Source organism: Mesoplodon densirostris, chromosome 18, assembly GCF_025265405.1.
Source record: "Mesoplodon densirostris isolate mMesDen1 chromosome 18, mMesDen1 primary haplotype, whole genome shotgun sequence".
In the NCBI taxonomy this organism is placed as follows: Eukaryota; Metazoa; Chordata; class Mammalia; order Artiodactyla; family Ziphiidae; genus Mesoplodon; species Mesoplodon densirostris.
In genome coordinates this window covers 62,036,727-62,054,384 of record NC_082678.1, presented here as the reverse complement: position 1 = coordinate 62,054,384, position 17,658 = coordinate 62,036,727, and the positions used below count along the sequence as shown (strand labels likewise).

General features: G+C 38.4%; 1 protein-coding gene across 1 annotated transcript in view; it reads left to right on the top strand.

Annotated features, from left to right (window-relative positions):
• Positions 1–17,658, top strand: part of ANKFN1 (ankyrin repeat and fibronectin type III domain containing 1) — a 157,202-nt gene that overhangs the window by 82,122 nt on the left and 57,422 nt on the right. The window contains exons 6-8 of the mRNA XM_060082366.1: positions 3,661–3,758; positions 6,774–6,864; positions 12,238–12,345. Coding sequence (XP_059938349.1) covers positions 3,661–3,758; positions 6,774–6,864; positions 12,238–12,345 — 297 coding nt within the window. The remainder of the gene's footprint in view (positions 1–3,660; positions 3,759–6,773; positions 6,865–12,237; positions 12,346–17,658) is intronic.

Genomic DNA, 17,658 nt, shown 5'->3' with positions numbered 1-17,658 from the left:
CAGAGGGGAAAAAACTATATAGGTTGCCCCAGAATAGACTGGCCATTCCAACATGGAGAATTTTTTTCCTTCCATGTAGATCTTCTCTTTCTCTAGACCCTTCCCCCTTTGAAACCTCGACATATTATAAGATCTAATTAGACTTAAATGCTTAAAACTTCCTATTAACTCCTAAAGAAGAACACACCTCCCTACAAACCTGCTTCTGTTTTTTTTTTTTAATTGTTGTTTTTCAAGAAGCCAGGCCCTCTTTTCCACCTGAAACATGCTTTATAGAACTATTCCAATAGAACATGACAGGGGCTTCCCGGGGCTTCCCTGGTGGCACAGTGGTTGAGAGTCCGCCTGCCGATGCAGGGGACACGGGTTCGTGCCCCGGTCCGGGAGGATCCCACATGCCGTGGAGCGGCTGGGCCGGTGAGCCATGGCCGCTGAGCCTGCGCGTCCGGAGCCTGTGCTCCACAACGGGAGAGGCCACAGCAGTGAGAGGCCCACGTACCGCAAAAAAAAAAAAAAAAAAAAAAAAAAATAGAACATGACAGCTTTCATTCAAAAATAAATTGTCGTTTCTTCAGAAGTTTTATAAAGATTGCATTTTTGAGCAACTTTTCTTTAATCATTTCTCAAATAACCTGGTCTTGTTCCCACTAATCCCTAGCTCTTCTTTTGGGATGTCACCCTGAATCCTTAGCCTGAAATCAGAAGCTCTTGATCCTCAGTCTTGGGCTTGGGGCTTCACCACATCAGTGAACCATGCATGTCTCAATGGCAACCAAAGATATTTTTGTTTCTAGAATTTTCCTATATTCTTTGTTCTTTCTAGATGTCCTTGCACATGTGCTACTAATTTTCATTTTGTTTGTGATAATTCCCTCAATGACAGCTCTTTTTTCTTGAGCTTAAAATAATATGCAACACTATTCCCTGATTACAAACCCTCTCTAATTTGACCTTAAGAAACTTGGCTTTTTCAAGAGCTAGTACCTCATAGGCATAATTAAACATCTGGGGAAACAATTATACATACATACCTATATATATATAACACATATATTAAAATACATACATATATATGTTTTAGAATATGTATTTATAATAAGGTATAGGCTTGATTTGAGAGTAAACATACAACCTTAATCATTTGATTCTAATTAGATTTTACAATATGCCTAAGAGCTTCAAAGGACAAGAGTCTGGAGAAGGAGAAGATTCACATGGAAGAAAAATATCTCCATGTTGGAAAAGCAGTCTATTCTGGATGTGTGTGTGTACATATGTATATGCATAGAATAAAACAAATATGTAGGTATTTATTTGTACAATATTTAGTAAGCATTTTCTATGCACCAAGCATACAGATCCAAGTGTGGATCTAGAGAGGGAAAAAATGACTAACACTTTTCTTATTCTCAAATTTCTCACAATCTAACAAGAAAAAGAAGCGTAATATATGTGTAATAAATCTTGTTTTTATATAAATTAAGGACTTTGGGAACACAGAAAAGATGTATTTAATCAATTATTCCTGAGGAATTTAGAGCATTAGTAGGGCTTTGACAAGCAAAGGTTGGAAGATGAACACAAAACAGAGGCATAAAAATGCACAGAATAATAAATAGGTAACAAGGACTCTGCTTTGGGAAATGGCAGGACATACGGATAGTAGAGTAAGGCTGGGACTGGATTATGAAGGTCTTTTACTTTGGAAATCAACTGGACACTATGAAAAGATTTTATGAGGAGAAACTAAACAATTAGATCTGCATTTTAAAACTATAATTCGGGCTATAGTAAGAAGATTGTATATAAGGATAAGGAGATAAACAGAAAAATCAATTAGAGTTTATCAATTAGGCCTACAAAAAATCAATTGCAGAGTTGATGCTCATGATTATAAGGGTCTGCTCTAGAATAGCTCCAGTGTGAGGGGGAGAGGGAAATTTATGGGAGACATTTAAAAATAGAACCTACCGGGTTTAGTAATCGACTGGTTGTGAGGAATTCGGGAAAAAGAAGAGGCAGGATGCACTGAGTTTTGGGGTTGGTTGACTGGATGTGTGGCAGTGCTAAATGAGCTAAAATTAAGAAAAACAGAGGAGAAACATATTTCGGTAAGGAAGAGTACTTAATGGAGTACTTGCACTCAAGTGGAGTGGGGACACTCAGGTGGAAATTTACAGAAAGAAGCTCCAGAGCTCCAGAGAGAAGCTAAACCTAGAATTACAGTTTCAAGAGTCATTGTTGGAGCCATAAAAGTGGATAAGGTCACTACCTGGGACAAGCATGTGGAATGAAAAAGGAGCCAAACCCTCAAGGAACAACACATCAAAGGACAAAGAAAGGGAGGAACCAAGGAGAGCCTGAAAAGAGGGAATCAGGAGGTAGAAGCAGCAGAGGACAGGGTGCAACCGAAACCAAGGGGAAAGAAGGTTGCAAAAAACGGGGGAGGCCAAAGGGGCAGGATTTCCCAAGAAGAGGCTGTTGTGGATGATCAACGCACTAGGAATTTTAGGAGAGCAATTTCAAGAGAGTGAGGATAGCAAGCTAGATTCCCAGGAGCATAATGAAGAGAAGCAGAGGATGCAGGGCCAGCAACTCTGAACAGAGGGATTGTGTGACTCTAGGGGAACAGCGGGATTTAGAGATGGTTTGGCTTAATTTTGAAGTATTTAAGTGTCATAGAGAATATAATTTAAATCTTAAGGCCTATAGCTTGTCATCATGAGGTTTAGAAATATGCAGGCCTTGTCTTCCATGTGACTGAAGCTCCTGCTTCGTTTAGGATTGCCTCAAATCCTGCCGTGTGTAAACGGTCACTTAAGACACTTTTTACTGATGATGTACAATTTCTCTCTCCTGACCACGGTTTTTACAACCAGTGGAAAATGTTATGAAAGACCATGTCTCACAGTAAAATGGGGTGTGACAATTTGGGTGTTAAGATTTAACTGTGAATGAACACCCACTTTGGGGACGTCAGGTGTGTGGGGAGCACCAAAGACATCAGCCACAAATCCCAAATTCTCCAGCTGAAAAGAAGCCTAATGAAAAAGCCTGGAAGACAATATCAGGGAGGAGAATGAAAGCCAGGGGAGCAGCATACGACACACTAAAGGAAGAGGGTGATTCCAGAAGGAAAAGGAGTCAAATTATGTGGAAGGAAATGAAAGGAGGCTTCTTCACTTGGGATAAGAATGCCCCTGGGAGCTTGAAGGAGCACTCTCAGCAAAATGGTGAAACAGAAACCAGATGTGGGGAACAAACAGAAGGTAATAGCCTAATGAGCCCTTCACTTCTCACATGAAGTAAATAACTTATCTTCTACATACAATGAACTTTTATATATAAGGTGCCTGCGCATGTGTGTCTATATACATATATACATACATACACATTAAGGTATATTATTCACTGTTGAATGATTACTTTTTTCCCCACCTTTGTTTTAAAAAATAATGGTGAACTTGGAAATTGACTTATGCCGAGGAGAATTGTTAGATGTGCCAATATAGGGAAAAGAGGGTAAACTTACTGTTTTTGAGAGAGATTATATGCTAGAGTTTCTATGATGCTTCTTGGTAGATGACTATTCTCTCTCTTTCTTTCTTTTTCTCTTTCCCTCCCTCCCTCCCCCTCATCCCCCCTCCCCTTTCCATCCAGTGGAATGGAGCATGTCTAAAGACTTTTGTCCTTTGGCTGGAGAAATCATCATGGAAAACCTGCAGACCCTGAGATGCACAATCACAGGACTTACAACGGTAAATACCAAATCCTCCTGTTAGACTTCCCATTCCCCTACCCCTGATGTTTGTGCTGGGATATTCATAGCAAATGCCTACTTTGGAAGCAACAGCCAACGCCCAGTCCCCTGGCAACAACTGCCACTCGTTAAGCGTGATATGTCTGGTATCCATAATCTGAACCCCACAAAGGAGTGAGCAGACAGCATGAACCACTTTGTAAGCTGCCATGTTCTACAGAGATCAGAAAAAGACTGGCCTCATGCAAGCCTTGAAAGCTGCTGCTTTCTGGATCACAGTCTAATCTTTGGGGAGGGATCAAAGGCTCTATGAGATCCAATTTTGACTCCCTGTCTGATGGTAAAAATAATAGCTTCATCTAACCCTCATCCCCACAGCCTCAGTTGAGATCAGTCATCAATTGGAGTCACACAATTTCCTGAGAGAAACCCTTTTCCCTTGATTAAAAAAAAAAAAAAATCTGCCCAAATGTGCTCTCACAAAAAAGAAACTATATATGGTGGCACTACATTTCTCAGTAACCTGAGCCAATTTAAACTGTGAATGAAAAACTGGAACAGACTGCGCTTATCTGTTTAACCAATCTAAACTTAAATGTTAATTATTTATAGAACTATAAACCATATAAGCATATGAAATGCAGAAAATAAAAACACCTAACAAATCAGTCCAGACTGGAACAAACCCTATATTTCCTCAAACAATTAAATGCAACAAAACTGGAGCATCAAAATCTTTTTAACTGAAAAAGATTTTAAGTAAACTTAAATTAAACCTGTACTTTTTTATCCTATTCAAATAATTAATATCTTAGGACCTTCATATGTGAGAGGTAGAAGGAGAATTTTCTTGTTGTTTTTCTAAAAGGTTAGTCAATTAAAACAGTTATCTGTAAAGCATAATCCTGAAGCCCAGAATTAAAAATCTGTGTTAGGTTGCACCTCTTCAAGTTTGAACCAGCTTATTCTAACAGAATTCTTGGTGGTTGGGTCACCATCACAGAATCTTAAATTTTAGTCTTACTTACACATCTACACCAGGGGCCAAAACAGTGGATTAGCAGAGCAAACAAACCCCTGAATGGGTGGCCCCTAGAGATGCTACTGTCATATGATTCCCAACCCTATAGCTCACATGACGGAAGAGGGGCAGAGAGAACCCGAGGGAATTTCCGCTGCTTAAAAGAAAAAGTGATATGGTGATAAAAATGGAAAACCCTCCATAGAGAGTTTCTCTAATATCTGAACTAATTTTTTACAGGGATTAAGTTTTTCCAGTTCGTCATCCAATGAGAGCAACACAGATACTATCCTAATCACATAAAAGCCTAGAAGTAGATTTACACTTCACAGAATCTCCATATCCTTGAGGTACCTAGAAACCCATTTTTAATGTTATAAAAATCAAGTTTATAATATGGTAAGGCCATGACTATTAAATCCCTAGCAAAGGCTCTACAACGATTGCTATATTTTTTTTAACTTCAAACACCACTTTACAAATTTTGCAAGCAATGCTTTAACAAGTGCTGACTTCTAAAATACCCCTTTGGGTTCATCAGAAAAAGAAATTCCTCAAAGCAAAAATATAAAAGCATAAAACATTTAAAAATATTATAAGCAAACAAAAAACAACTCCTTAATTTTTTTTTAATTGAAGTATAGTTTATTTATAATGTTATATTAGTCTCGGGTGTAGAATGTAGTAATCCAATATTTTTATAGATTATACTCCATTTAAAGTTATTAGAAAATATTGGCTATATTCCCTGTATTATACATTATATCCTTGTATCTTATTTATTTTTTACCTGGTGGTTTGTACCTCTTAATTCTCTTCTACTATCTTGCCCCTCCCCTCTGGTAACCACTACTTTGTTCTCTACATCCGTGAGTCTGTTTCTTTTTTGTTACATTCCCTAGTTTGTTTTACTTTTCAGATTCCACATATAAGTGATATCATACAGTATTTGTCTTTGTCTGACTTATTTCACTAAGCATAATAACCCTCCAGGCCCACCCATGTTGTTGCAAGTGGCAAAATTTCACTCTTTTTTATGGCTGAGTAATAATCCATTGTGTGTGTGTGTGTGTGTGTGTGTGTGTATAATCACATCTTCTTTATCCATTCATCTGTTAATGGACACTTAGTTTGCTTCCATACCTTGGTTATTGTAAATTATGCTGCTATGAACATTGGGGTGCATATATCTTTTCAAATTGGTGTTTCGTTTTCTTTGGATAAATACCCAGAAGTGGAATTGCTGGATCATATGGCAGTTCTATTCTTATGTTTTTGAGGAGCCTCCATACAGCCACAAATCCTTAATTCTTAATGTCATAAAACATTAAAGCATATAAACCATTGTTTTAATAATGGTTTTAAAACTGAAGTAGCATCAAAGAATTAATTTGTTAAATGTCTGAATAACTGAGAAAAGGATATCTATTGCAGCATTATTTATTTAGCATAAAATGTGGAAACAATCTAAATGTCCACTAATGAGGGATTGGTTAAATGAATGACTGTGTTCACCCAAAGTGAAGTACTATACAACTACTAAAAGAATGAAGCAGATCTTTAATTATTAATCTGAAAAGATGTTCATTACAACTTGTCGATCTTGTAAAGCAAGTTGATCAGCTAGAAAAAGGTGATAGTAGTTGCCGCTGGGGAGGAGAAAATAAGGAAAAAGAGGTGAGAGTGAGAAATTGCAGGTTTTGGTAAACCTTACAGAACTATGACTTAAAAATTGGCGTATAATGGTTTGGGGAAGGTCAGGAAAAGCAACCATGATATTCCAATTTTGAAAAAAGAAAGCACAAAGAAACTAAGAGGGCACCCCAAATATGTTTAGTATCATGTAAAAACGTAATAGTCAAGAAAAGCTAGAAGGCTAAAGTATGGGTAGTGGGATGAACAAGTTCATCAGACACAGAATAAAGCTTCTAGGGTAAAACTGACTAAATAAAATTCCCAATGCATCATTCTCTCTATTTCGATACTTTGCAGGGCCAACAGTATTTTGTTCAAGTCTCGGCTTATAACATGAAAGGATGGGGACCTGCTCAGACCACGACACCAGCATGTGCCTCTCCTTCTAGTAGGTGGTGGCTGTGAACTCTCTCAAGCCTGGCCAGACTCCAACTCCAATTCCATCCTCAGGATGCCATTGCCATTCCCTCTCCCCACTGCTTGGGACTAATAAGACCTCCTCAGAGTAGCATCTGGCCACATAATGAATGATTCCTCTGCAGAAATGTTCCCCTGGGAGGCAACTCAGTGGAATGAAAGAAGAGGGAATTTGGAACCAGCAAGACTGAATTTGATACCCATTATACCTTTTATTAGCTGTGTGGCTTTCAAAATTTACTGAAAGTCTCTGAGTCTCAATTCAACATCTGTAGAATGGGTCCGATCATACCCTTCACAGGGCTTTTGTGGAGATGTACTGAAATGGCACAGTAGGACTGGCTGGCCCAGAGTACATGCAGTCCATTTTAGACCTCACCTCCCCTTCCTCACCAAAAGTCTGGCAAATCTTACTTACATTCTGTCAGAAGAAAAGCTTTCTTATTAACAGGCACTCTGATACACTCTGCCACAAACAGAAATCTATAATATTTATAATGGTGGCTGAAAAACCCAGCAAAGCCCCTTCTAATTATTTTAAACTTAATAATTTATGTCTGGTGTATTTGGTAATTCTCTATTAACCAGAAAATTTAATTAACAAGAAGAACATCTCCAGACATACTACATGATAGATTTTTCTGCATAATGAACCTATTGTTCTGAATTATATTTTATTTTAGAAATCTTCACTAATGGGATCATTTAAAATGGTATCATACACTTCTTGTGAAAGTGCAAACTGCTCCATCCTTTGTGGAACACAATGCACCATATTATATCAGCTGCTATAAGAGCATTCATTTCTTTTTACCCTACAATTATACATCTAAGAATCTAACCTAAAGAAACAGATGCAGACACACAATCATGAACAAATATGTGCACTGCAGCAATATATTGATATAGTGAAATATCATGTGTGGTGGGGAGAACAAATATCCAATATTAACTCTGTGGTTAAATAAAGTATGATATATATATAGATCCATACTATAGAATAAAATGCAACCCCTAAAAATGGTGTTTTAAGAAACGATTCATTGTATAGAAGAAATTCTTATAAGTTTTATGTAAACAAACATCATAATTTTTTTCACATAACATTTAAACTGTGAGTTTGACTTATAATTAGGTAGGTGTGTCTGCATATAACTATTAAAATTTAACAGCAGATATTTGGGTTATGAGATTATGGGCTCTTTAGTTTCCTACTTTATATATTTTTGTATTTTTCAAGCATTGCAATAACCCTTTGCCCAGGAAAAACCACGAATCAGGTGGTATATTATGGGCTTTCACATTCAGTGTCTCACTTAAACCTGACAACAGTCATTGTTCCCATCTTGTGGATAAGCATCATCATTATCATCTGTATCACTATCAACATCAGAGCTAACATTTATAAAACTCATTATATGCTGCATGTTAATCTAAGAACTTTACACAGGTTAACTCAATCTTCATAACAAACCTATTGAGGTGATTTTTATTATTTTACTGATGAGGGAGCTATTAATGTTGAGGTACATACACATATACATACAGCCCAACAACAGAAAACTAGCAAGCACTGAAGCCAGGTCCAAACCCCATGTTCCTTGCTCTTAACCACTATGCTGTCCTCCTCCTCTATTAATAAGGAAATTAGGATTCAGAGAGGGTGTTGCCTTGCCTGGGGTCACAACTTCGGTAACATGGCTGAGCCAGGATTCAAGTCTGAACTAGTGAAGACTCTGTGGTGGTAGCCAATGCCCTGCTATCAGTCAGACAATCAGACTAAAAGCCAGCCAACCATTCCTGATTACTGCCTCTGGTGGATTCAGCTAGCTAAACCAGGCCATACAGAGCCTTGGACCACAAATACCAGGGGTCTCTAAGACGCCTAAGTCCCCTAGCATTTGATGATTTAACTATTCCAGTCTTACTTGGATATCTTTCTTACTGAAGACTTACCAGAAACACATACGGGGAATATTGGAAGATTAAGATACTTTGGGAACCCATCTCATTCTACGGGGCTAAAAAGAGTATGCATTTTTGGAGGTGCAGGGACAGAAGGGATAGAAAAGCAGAAGAAAAAAAAAATTAGACCCGAAGGTGGGTCAGAGGGAAACCCACTCCAAACGCAGACCCCATGCAAATTCTGATCTGCATGATGAATTTACTTATAAACACCAGATGTCCCGGTTCTATAAACTTCAAATTCTATTCAGACACTCTCCCTCAGAGCCCATTTGAAGAGCTCTCTCCAGAATGAAAAGAACAGTTGTCCAGGTCTGGGAAGAGTTACTTATTACTTGGTAATTAACGTAGCAAATGGCAACACTTTCTAAAAGAGCACATTTGATTAGTAGGGGTATCTGGCAAAGAACTGAAATCCAAACATGTCATTACAGTCACTGCAGACATGCCATGTCACTTGGAAAGAACAATATAAAAACACTCTGGTTCTATTTATAAACAGAGTATGACATTGTGATGTAACGTGTATCAGTATTCAGATATTTACTAGAAGACAATGTATTCTAACATGACAGAATAATTGGAAATTTGGTAATATGTTCCAGTAAGCTATAAAACTTTTAAAAATATTTTTACAAAAGGCCTGAATGTGTTTTTATAGACTTATGTTATATGGTATGGTACATAATAAGAGAAAAGGACCCAGACAGGCTTGTCTGAGTTACGATCAGGAAAGCCCTGGTATCACCAGTGAATGTAAGCTCTGCATTGCATTGCAACCGAAGTGTCTCATTACCAGAACAGTGAACGGTATTATGTGGCATGATCTGCTCTTTTCCTAGCACACTAAGTTTATTCCTGTCAGGCTCCTGATTTCTTAATATATTTTCAATTTTCTCCCTCATCCCTAAAGTCTCCTATTTTATGTAGTCATCAGAACCTTCCAAACATCTATGAGAAAGACTCATTCTTTCCAAAAACCTTGGCATCATGTCCAGTGCTCACTCGGGCTGCAATTTAGCATTAGCAATTTTCTAATGTATCATGAAGCCATCAGCTCAAGCTCACCTCTGATGTAATAGGCCTCAGCTGAAAGAGCCAGGTCCACCTCATCTCGCCCTGCATTGACGGCAGTATTAGCACTCAGGAGAATGTATTAGCATGTTCAGGGCCATATCGTAATTCAGTCCCCCAGGAGTCTTACTCAAGCCAACAACATAGCTCATCTTATCTGAGTACTTCAGATACATTCATCCAACTAAGGACATAAACTCATCATGGCCTTTGGGAATACATGAGATCAATGTTTATTCTCACTGTGTCCAGATACCAGGGAAACTATAGATAGTCCAAGGGCCACTTGGAGTTCGTTCCCTCAAACATTTCCAAATTTCCCAGTAAAAGATCTTTCCTAGCCCATCCTACGTGAACACCATCATGCTTCTAGTCACAATGCCTCACCAACATTTAATGAGCATCTCCAATGTGCCCAGAATGGTGCTTTACTTACAGTATTTCTTTGAAACCACAAATAACCTAAAAAGAGACTCAAAAGCTCACTTTACAGAGAAAAAACCTGAAGCAAAGAGAAATTAAGTCACAGTTTCTGCCAACAAAGAACAGAGTCCACAGAAAGCACCTATGCCAATTCCCTGTCTCCAGAGTTGACCACAACTAAGCCACACCACACAGACTCCAACCAAACTCTGACCCTCCTTCTCAAAAGAAAACAAAAACAAAAACATGTCCATGGTATAAAGAAGTGAGCACTATACGGAGGGTCATGAGACTATGTTATAGTCCTGGCTATGCCACCATCACCACCAAGCTGAAAATTTTAGAACTGGAATGGTTATCTCTGGGCCTCAGTCTTCTAAGAGGTAAAATGAAGATGGGTACATGGGGGAAGGTGGGAAGGAGGAGGAATTAGAAAATCTCTGAGGCCTTCCTCCTCGAAGGGAATTACCTGCTAAGGTAAGAAATGATGTTTCCATACCCACCACTCAGGAAGCTAACTTTCCAACAATGAGTTCCCTTCTTTTTAAGTTATTATTTACATAAGGCTTTCCACATAACAGTGCACTGGAGAGCTAATACACCTCTCATCTAACCCTCACAAAAATCCTGCGAGATAGATACTATACTCCTTTTTCATGCTACAGAGTAGAGGCCCTGTCAGTGTAAGTAATTTGTTTTACAGACACTGAGCTAGGAATCAGAGGAACCAGGGCTCAGACCCAGGTTTATCTGACTCCAGAACCTGCATTCTTTCTAACTATGTTGAACTACTCAGCCTTGGATGGACCAGTGTGGAATGCTTTTACCTAACTTTAACTGTCATGGCATCTGCTTAAGTTTCTAAACAAGGGAGACTCCATATTTTAAAATAACTCTAGGTGGAGGGAATTTGAAACTTGTTCAATTAGAATTTAAGCCTCAAATATACTTGTGAACTAACTGGCTTTTCTCGAGAAGAATGTCTAGCAATTTTAGAGAAAGCATTCCAACCAAGAAGCACTTAAAAGTTGTTGCTTTTGAAAGATCCAGAAAGTAAAACCAGGGGAAAGAGAATAGGGATGGACTATGAAATGACTGACCTGCCGAAAAAAGTATCTAGAGTTGGAGACAGCAGAATTATAATCTTGACATTAGTCCCATACGGGTTATTACTCTTGATATCATTATAGCCAAATGGAATGAAAATAGAAGGGGGAGAAAAATCTCAGTGGGTATTGCAATTTAAATTTGCCATGTAAGCTAATACTGTATATTTAGAGACTGAGCAGACAGGGTGGTTGGTGGCTCCGAGTATGTGCAGGAGTTGCTGTGCCAGCTAACCAAAGCAGACATTCATTAGAGCAAAATGTAGATTTCCATTTCTTGGCATCTGACATGGGCTCTTTCCTTGGAAAGAAATGTCAATTTGGCCAAAAGTGTCAAACCTACAATAAAAGCATTGGGACCGTGGATTTCATCTAGTCTGCACATTCCCACCCCTTTCTTTCCTACTGTGGAAATCCAGTGGCGACTTGGGGTGCTGAGTGGAGAGGTGACAGGGGAACTGATTAGGACACAGACGCTGAAAAGGAGGGTAAGGAGCTGGGGGAGGGGAAATTGGACTCCCAAATTCTCTGTTTTCTTTGGGCTTTCAATTACCATTTTCTCTTGCCTTAAAACTGCCCAACACAAGAAACCAACCACAATTACTGTTTTGCACAGGGCCTGAAGAATGGCAGCTTCCAAACCCTTGGTAATGCCTGCTAGTCGTGCAAGTACTGGGTGCTCATCCACACAGTCTGTGGGTAGTAGGAGCAAAATTCAGCTCCCGAGGCCTCCCCTACTTGAAAATTTTACTCTGTTTGTTTCTTTTGTTCAATAGACTGGAAAGACTATGACGACAGAGCGCCTAGACACAGGGGACAGCGTGAAGTTTTGGAAGGTCTGCTGCAGCAGGTCCGAGCCCTTCATCAGCATTATAGTTGCCGGGGTAAGGATAAAACTCTGTGCTGGGCCATCGGCTGAGGTCTCGGTGGCGCCGGTAATTTTAGCAGTTTCCTAACTGGGTCATACCTTCTCATTCATCAGGGAGGGAGAGAGATATTAATATTTGTACATCTGGAATCACTTTACAGCACTATCTTACTTTAACCCTTCAGAAGAGCCTTCCCTCTCCCTTCCTTCCCGTCCTCTGTCTTTTGCACCCTCACTCCACAGGAACAGTCTGAAAACAAGCACAGGAAAAACTGCAGCTGCCATTAGCTCCCTTCCCTTTAAATCGTACCCTCACAAAACTTCTCAGTGTGCTGAGTCTTCGGGATATTCACCCTCAAACTTTTCACCTGCAACAAAAATTCTGTGAACATCCCTGAGGAAGCACAACCAATTATAACAGCAACGATAATATTAAACTTTTGTGTACATTGATTATAAAATTTACATACAATTCACATCCAATATCTCTTTTTCATCCTCATTTTGGCAATTATCACTGAGGCTAAGTGACTTGACCAAGGTCACAATGCCAAGAAGAACAGAATCAAGACACCAACGTAGGTTTTCTGTCTCCAAGCCAGTCTTCCTGCCACACCTCGTTTTTGTCTCCCGCCCTTACATCAGGACAGGGCACTGGATTTTAATCTCCCCCTGAATTTTAATCTTCCCCTATACTACTGCTCAAGAGAAAGTAGAGCATAAGTTCTCTAGACCTAGCCAACAACACCCAGAAAATCTCTGAGAAGCTTTAAAAAGATTACTTTCTACTTGGGCTGTTCAAATGGGACAGGGTCAGGTTTCTGATCTGTGTAATGATTCGTGGAGCAGGCACTTAGTTTTATTTGGAGAATTAAAGTTCCATAAAGTTTTCATATTCCATGCTCCTTCACCCATCACATCTCTAACTGCATTGTACTCTCTAGATTCAGGGCACTGCAGGACCAGCTAGGTTAATAATCTATGGTTGAAACTAAGAAATGCTAAATGAGTTTTGACTAGGTATAAAGAAATCATACTTAGCATTAGCAAAAAGTTGTTCCCAATTGCTGTATAGCTATGACAACAGAGCCCTTCAGAAATGCTGGCTATAGCTAGAAATGAGGGCAACTGTTTGCAAGAAAATAATGTTCTAATGAGTGGGTGGTTCATTAGGAGATGTAAATATGCATGGAAGAGGCTTAAGAAGGAAACCCAAGTGGGATTTCACTCCCGGATCTCTAGGAAAACTTTACCCAGACCAGGGACTTCAACATTCCACACCGACCAAAGTACACTCAGTCCTCAGTTATCCAGGGCCCATTTAACCAGAACAGGCATTATCTAGGCTCCTTTCTCTTCTGCCTCTCCATCATTTCCCTGCCCATTGGTTCCTGCCTGGCAGGCAAAAATAATGAAGCAATTGGACAGATTATTCTCTGCAATTCATAAGCCACTTTGTGTTTGGTCTTTATCAGAGGGGGAAAGCTAAAACTCCTCATGAGAATGAGGGATTATTTTTTATATTATCTGAGGATTTAGATGTTCTCCCCAATACTACTGGATTACATTCCAATAATCAAGAAATGGTTGTCTAGACAGCCCAATTATTTCTATGGTTTCCATCCAAGTTTTATCATGTACCTATTTTCACCCCACAGGGATGTAAATATACACACAGTATCAAGAAAGATTTAAGTAAGGCATAAGGTAGAACTTCCCAAAAGGGAGGAATATTTTTATATTGAAATGTACTTTGGACATTTAAACAGTACCCAAAGTGTGTTCCACATAAGAGTGGTTCTATAAGATGCTCATCTGAAAAAGGGTCTCTAGTCAAGTATATTTGGAAATTGTTACATTATATATCCCTCTCTTGGAAATGTAAAATAGACATTAAAATATTACAGACTCTAATAAAAAGAAATTTTGAATTTGGTTAAGCAGGCATTTTCCAAACTTACCTGGCTACTGTAAAACATTTTTTTACAGAATTAGTGTTCCAAGCCGCAAACTTTGGGGAACACTGACCTATAATATGCCAGGATAAAAGAAATGACCTTCCGAGATGATACAACATAAATCTCTCTAAATCTAAAAGGATAAATTAAGGATAATTAGGTACTACATACAGAAAACTACAAAATTGTTATTTAAAATGAACTATATTGATACTACGTGGCTTACAAATTTTATAATTAGAAAAAACAATTATTTCAAACCCCAGTTCACCCACTTACTGTGTGTACTTAAGAAGAGCATTTAACTTCTCTGAGCTATAGCTTCCCTATCAGAAAAAAACCAGCATAATAATATGTATCTTTCAGGACTGTTACAAGAATTAAATTAGATAATGTATTAAACTCATCTGGCATGAGTAGGCACTCTGCAAACTCTAGCTTATTGTTTTCATTGTTCTTCCAAATGAACAATGAGGTGCTCTCCAGCCTCAGCACTTTATATGTCCTAGAATTAAAGTATAATCATTGACTCCATTGTAATGAGCCTGGAGTACTCAATAAATACACAGCATATTCTAAATGCAGAACTAATAATAAAACATCCCTTCTCCTACCAAAGCCCTGCATGGGGGATACCAAAACCCACACTAATTTCTCTATTTTTGGCTAAAGAACTGGCCATAGCTAATTCGCATCTTTAGTACTGGGATGGAAATTCAATGGAGCTGTTGAGTGGCCTTTATTGTCCACAGGGTTGATGCCCTGACATACATAATGAATTATAAAGAAGTCAACTGTGTCCACTAAAGCAGTCCCCTACAGGAGTGAATTTCAATTATCATCCAATTTTTCAACTGGCAAACATTAATTGAAACACTGTCTCCTACGTGTTAGGTGCTAGACATACCAGTATGAATAACATAAGCTCTCTATGCTCCAAGCACTTAAAAGCTAAAGATCTGCTGCATTCAGAGTCCAGAAATCTAACCATTGCTCCAGAGCCCTGAACTAAGCAGAGACAGAATAGAAGCCACAGTGGTTCTTAGGAGAAAAGTGAGTTTAGACCTTGTATCAGTCAAGATAGGCTATATCATGCTGTAGTATCCAAATGACCCCCCAAATATTTATTTCTCCCACATGCTATAGGTCTACCACTGGTTGGCTGAGGGCTGCCTGTCTTTCTGTCTTGTCATGATCCTCTTTCTGGAAATATATTTCAGCACCCATGGGAGAAGGAAAAGAGACTCTTGAAGGTGTCATATGGACAAGACTTTATAATTTACACTCAAACTTCATTGGTAAAACTGGTCACATGGCCCCAACCCAACCACAAGAGCTCCAAAGGTACAAGTGTATTGTACCATGTGCCCAAACTGGAGACCTGGAATACTTGACATTTTCATGGGCCCCTTTCCCAACTGGTAGTAGCATTTTTCAGTTTTCTCTTCTTTTAGTCTAATTTTTTTAGTTTAGTTTTCCTTTTCATTTAAGTTATATGTGACTATACTCTGAAGCCAGACTATGTGGGTTCAAATACAGGCTAGACATTTACAAATCTGCATGACCTTAAGCAAGTTGCCAGCTTCTCTATACCTCACTTTGCTCACTTGTAAAATGCAGATAAGAATTATATAAACCTGTCAGCCATCTGAGGACTGAATTACTTAAAATAAGTAAAGAACTACGAAGAACTTTATTATGAACGAAAAAACAATTACTCCCATCCTCCATTTTCTATTCCCTAGAGGCTCAATTATTTTGATATTTTCTCCATATCTCTAAATAACAGGCTTATATTGCTAATTCTTGATTTTTAAAAAAATATACAAAGTAGAATTGGTCCTTCATTAAAATGATTTGTATGTTAAAAATATACATATATATATAGTTATTATCTAAGGAAGATGATTATTTCTCTTTTTTATCCCTCCACCCTCTTATACGCACATGTAATTCCTACTCCCTCATCCTCCTAATATAGTCATTTTAATAAGATCAGTATTTACTGCTAACATTATAATGACCATATAAATTTTATGATTATTTTCCTTTCCTGGATAACTTGTTCCCTCTGTAGATAAAAATCAACTTTTATTATGTGCTTTTTTATTTTTCCATGTGGTTATGACGAATTAATCCCCAAGCTATTCTCCAGTTCTATCAATTTTCTCTCAATACAATCAGATACATAAGTATTGTTTCAAATGGCATCTCCTTAAAGAAACCTCTCATAGAGTCCTCTGACCTGCTCCAGTCTAGCCTGGTTACTGGCTGCCTCTATGTCTGTTACTTACTGGCACCCTAGGATCTCCTTTCACCACCACATTGAGGACTCTTCTTGCCACTCTCCAATACTGGATTTCTTCTTTTTTGTTTACCATCTCTTCCTTTTTCTGGGGTTTGTCTGCCATTGGTGGAGCCTTTCCTCTAGTAGCTTCCTGTCAGGATACTTGGGAGCTAATTTTTGGATACATTAAGTGTCTTAAGATGTATTTATTCTATTTAATATTTATCTAGGATAAATAAGAATAAGTATAGAAGTGGATAAGTATAGTATTCCCAATTGAAATAATTTTCCTTCATATTTTGAAGGTGTTGCTTCATTGCCTTCAAGCGTTCAGTGCTGAAAAGTCTGATACCATTCCGATTCCAGAAGTTTTATATGAAATCTACTTTTTCCTACCCTGGAAGGTTTTAAGTTTTCTTTTTACCTTCAGTATTCTAAAATTTCACTGTTATGTACCTTCATGTGGCTCTATTTTTGTCTGTTGTGCTGCACACTTGGCAAGCTCTTTCAATACAGAAACTTATAGCCTTCAAGTATGGGGTATTTTCTTTAATTATTTCTTTAATTATTTCTTCCCCTCCTTTTGCTCTGCTCTCTCCTATGAGAACTCTTCTTCAGACACTGAACCTCATGGACTAGCCCTTTAAGTATTTCCCCCCCCCCCTACTTTCCATCCTCATGTCTCTTTGCTCCACTTTCTTGCAGATTTCCCCAACTTTATTTTCTATTTGGTTTTTCAGACTTTGATAACTACTTTTAATTTCCAGTGTTCTCTATTGTTCTCTGAATATTTCTCTTATAGACCTTTATCTTTTTTACAAGGATGCAATGTCTTTGCTTGTCTCTCAGGCTATTAATGATAGGCTTTGTTTCGTTTTATGTTTTCTTTTCTCAACATGGTCTCCCCTCTAAATTGCTTTTGTTTGTTTTTGGCCTGTGTTTTTTCTGTTACATGCTTTTCAAACTGCCTAGTGATCCTTGGATGTGTACTCAGATTTAAGAGAAGAGAACTCAATTGCTGTTGGGAAGCTCTGAGCACATGGATAGGGCTCCTTGCTTATACAGATCACTGTAGGGTGATCTA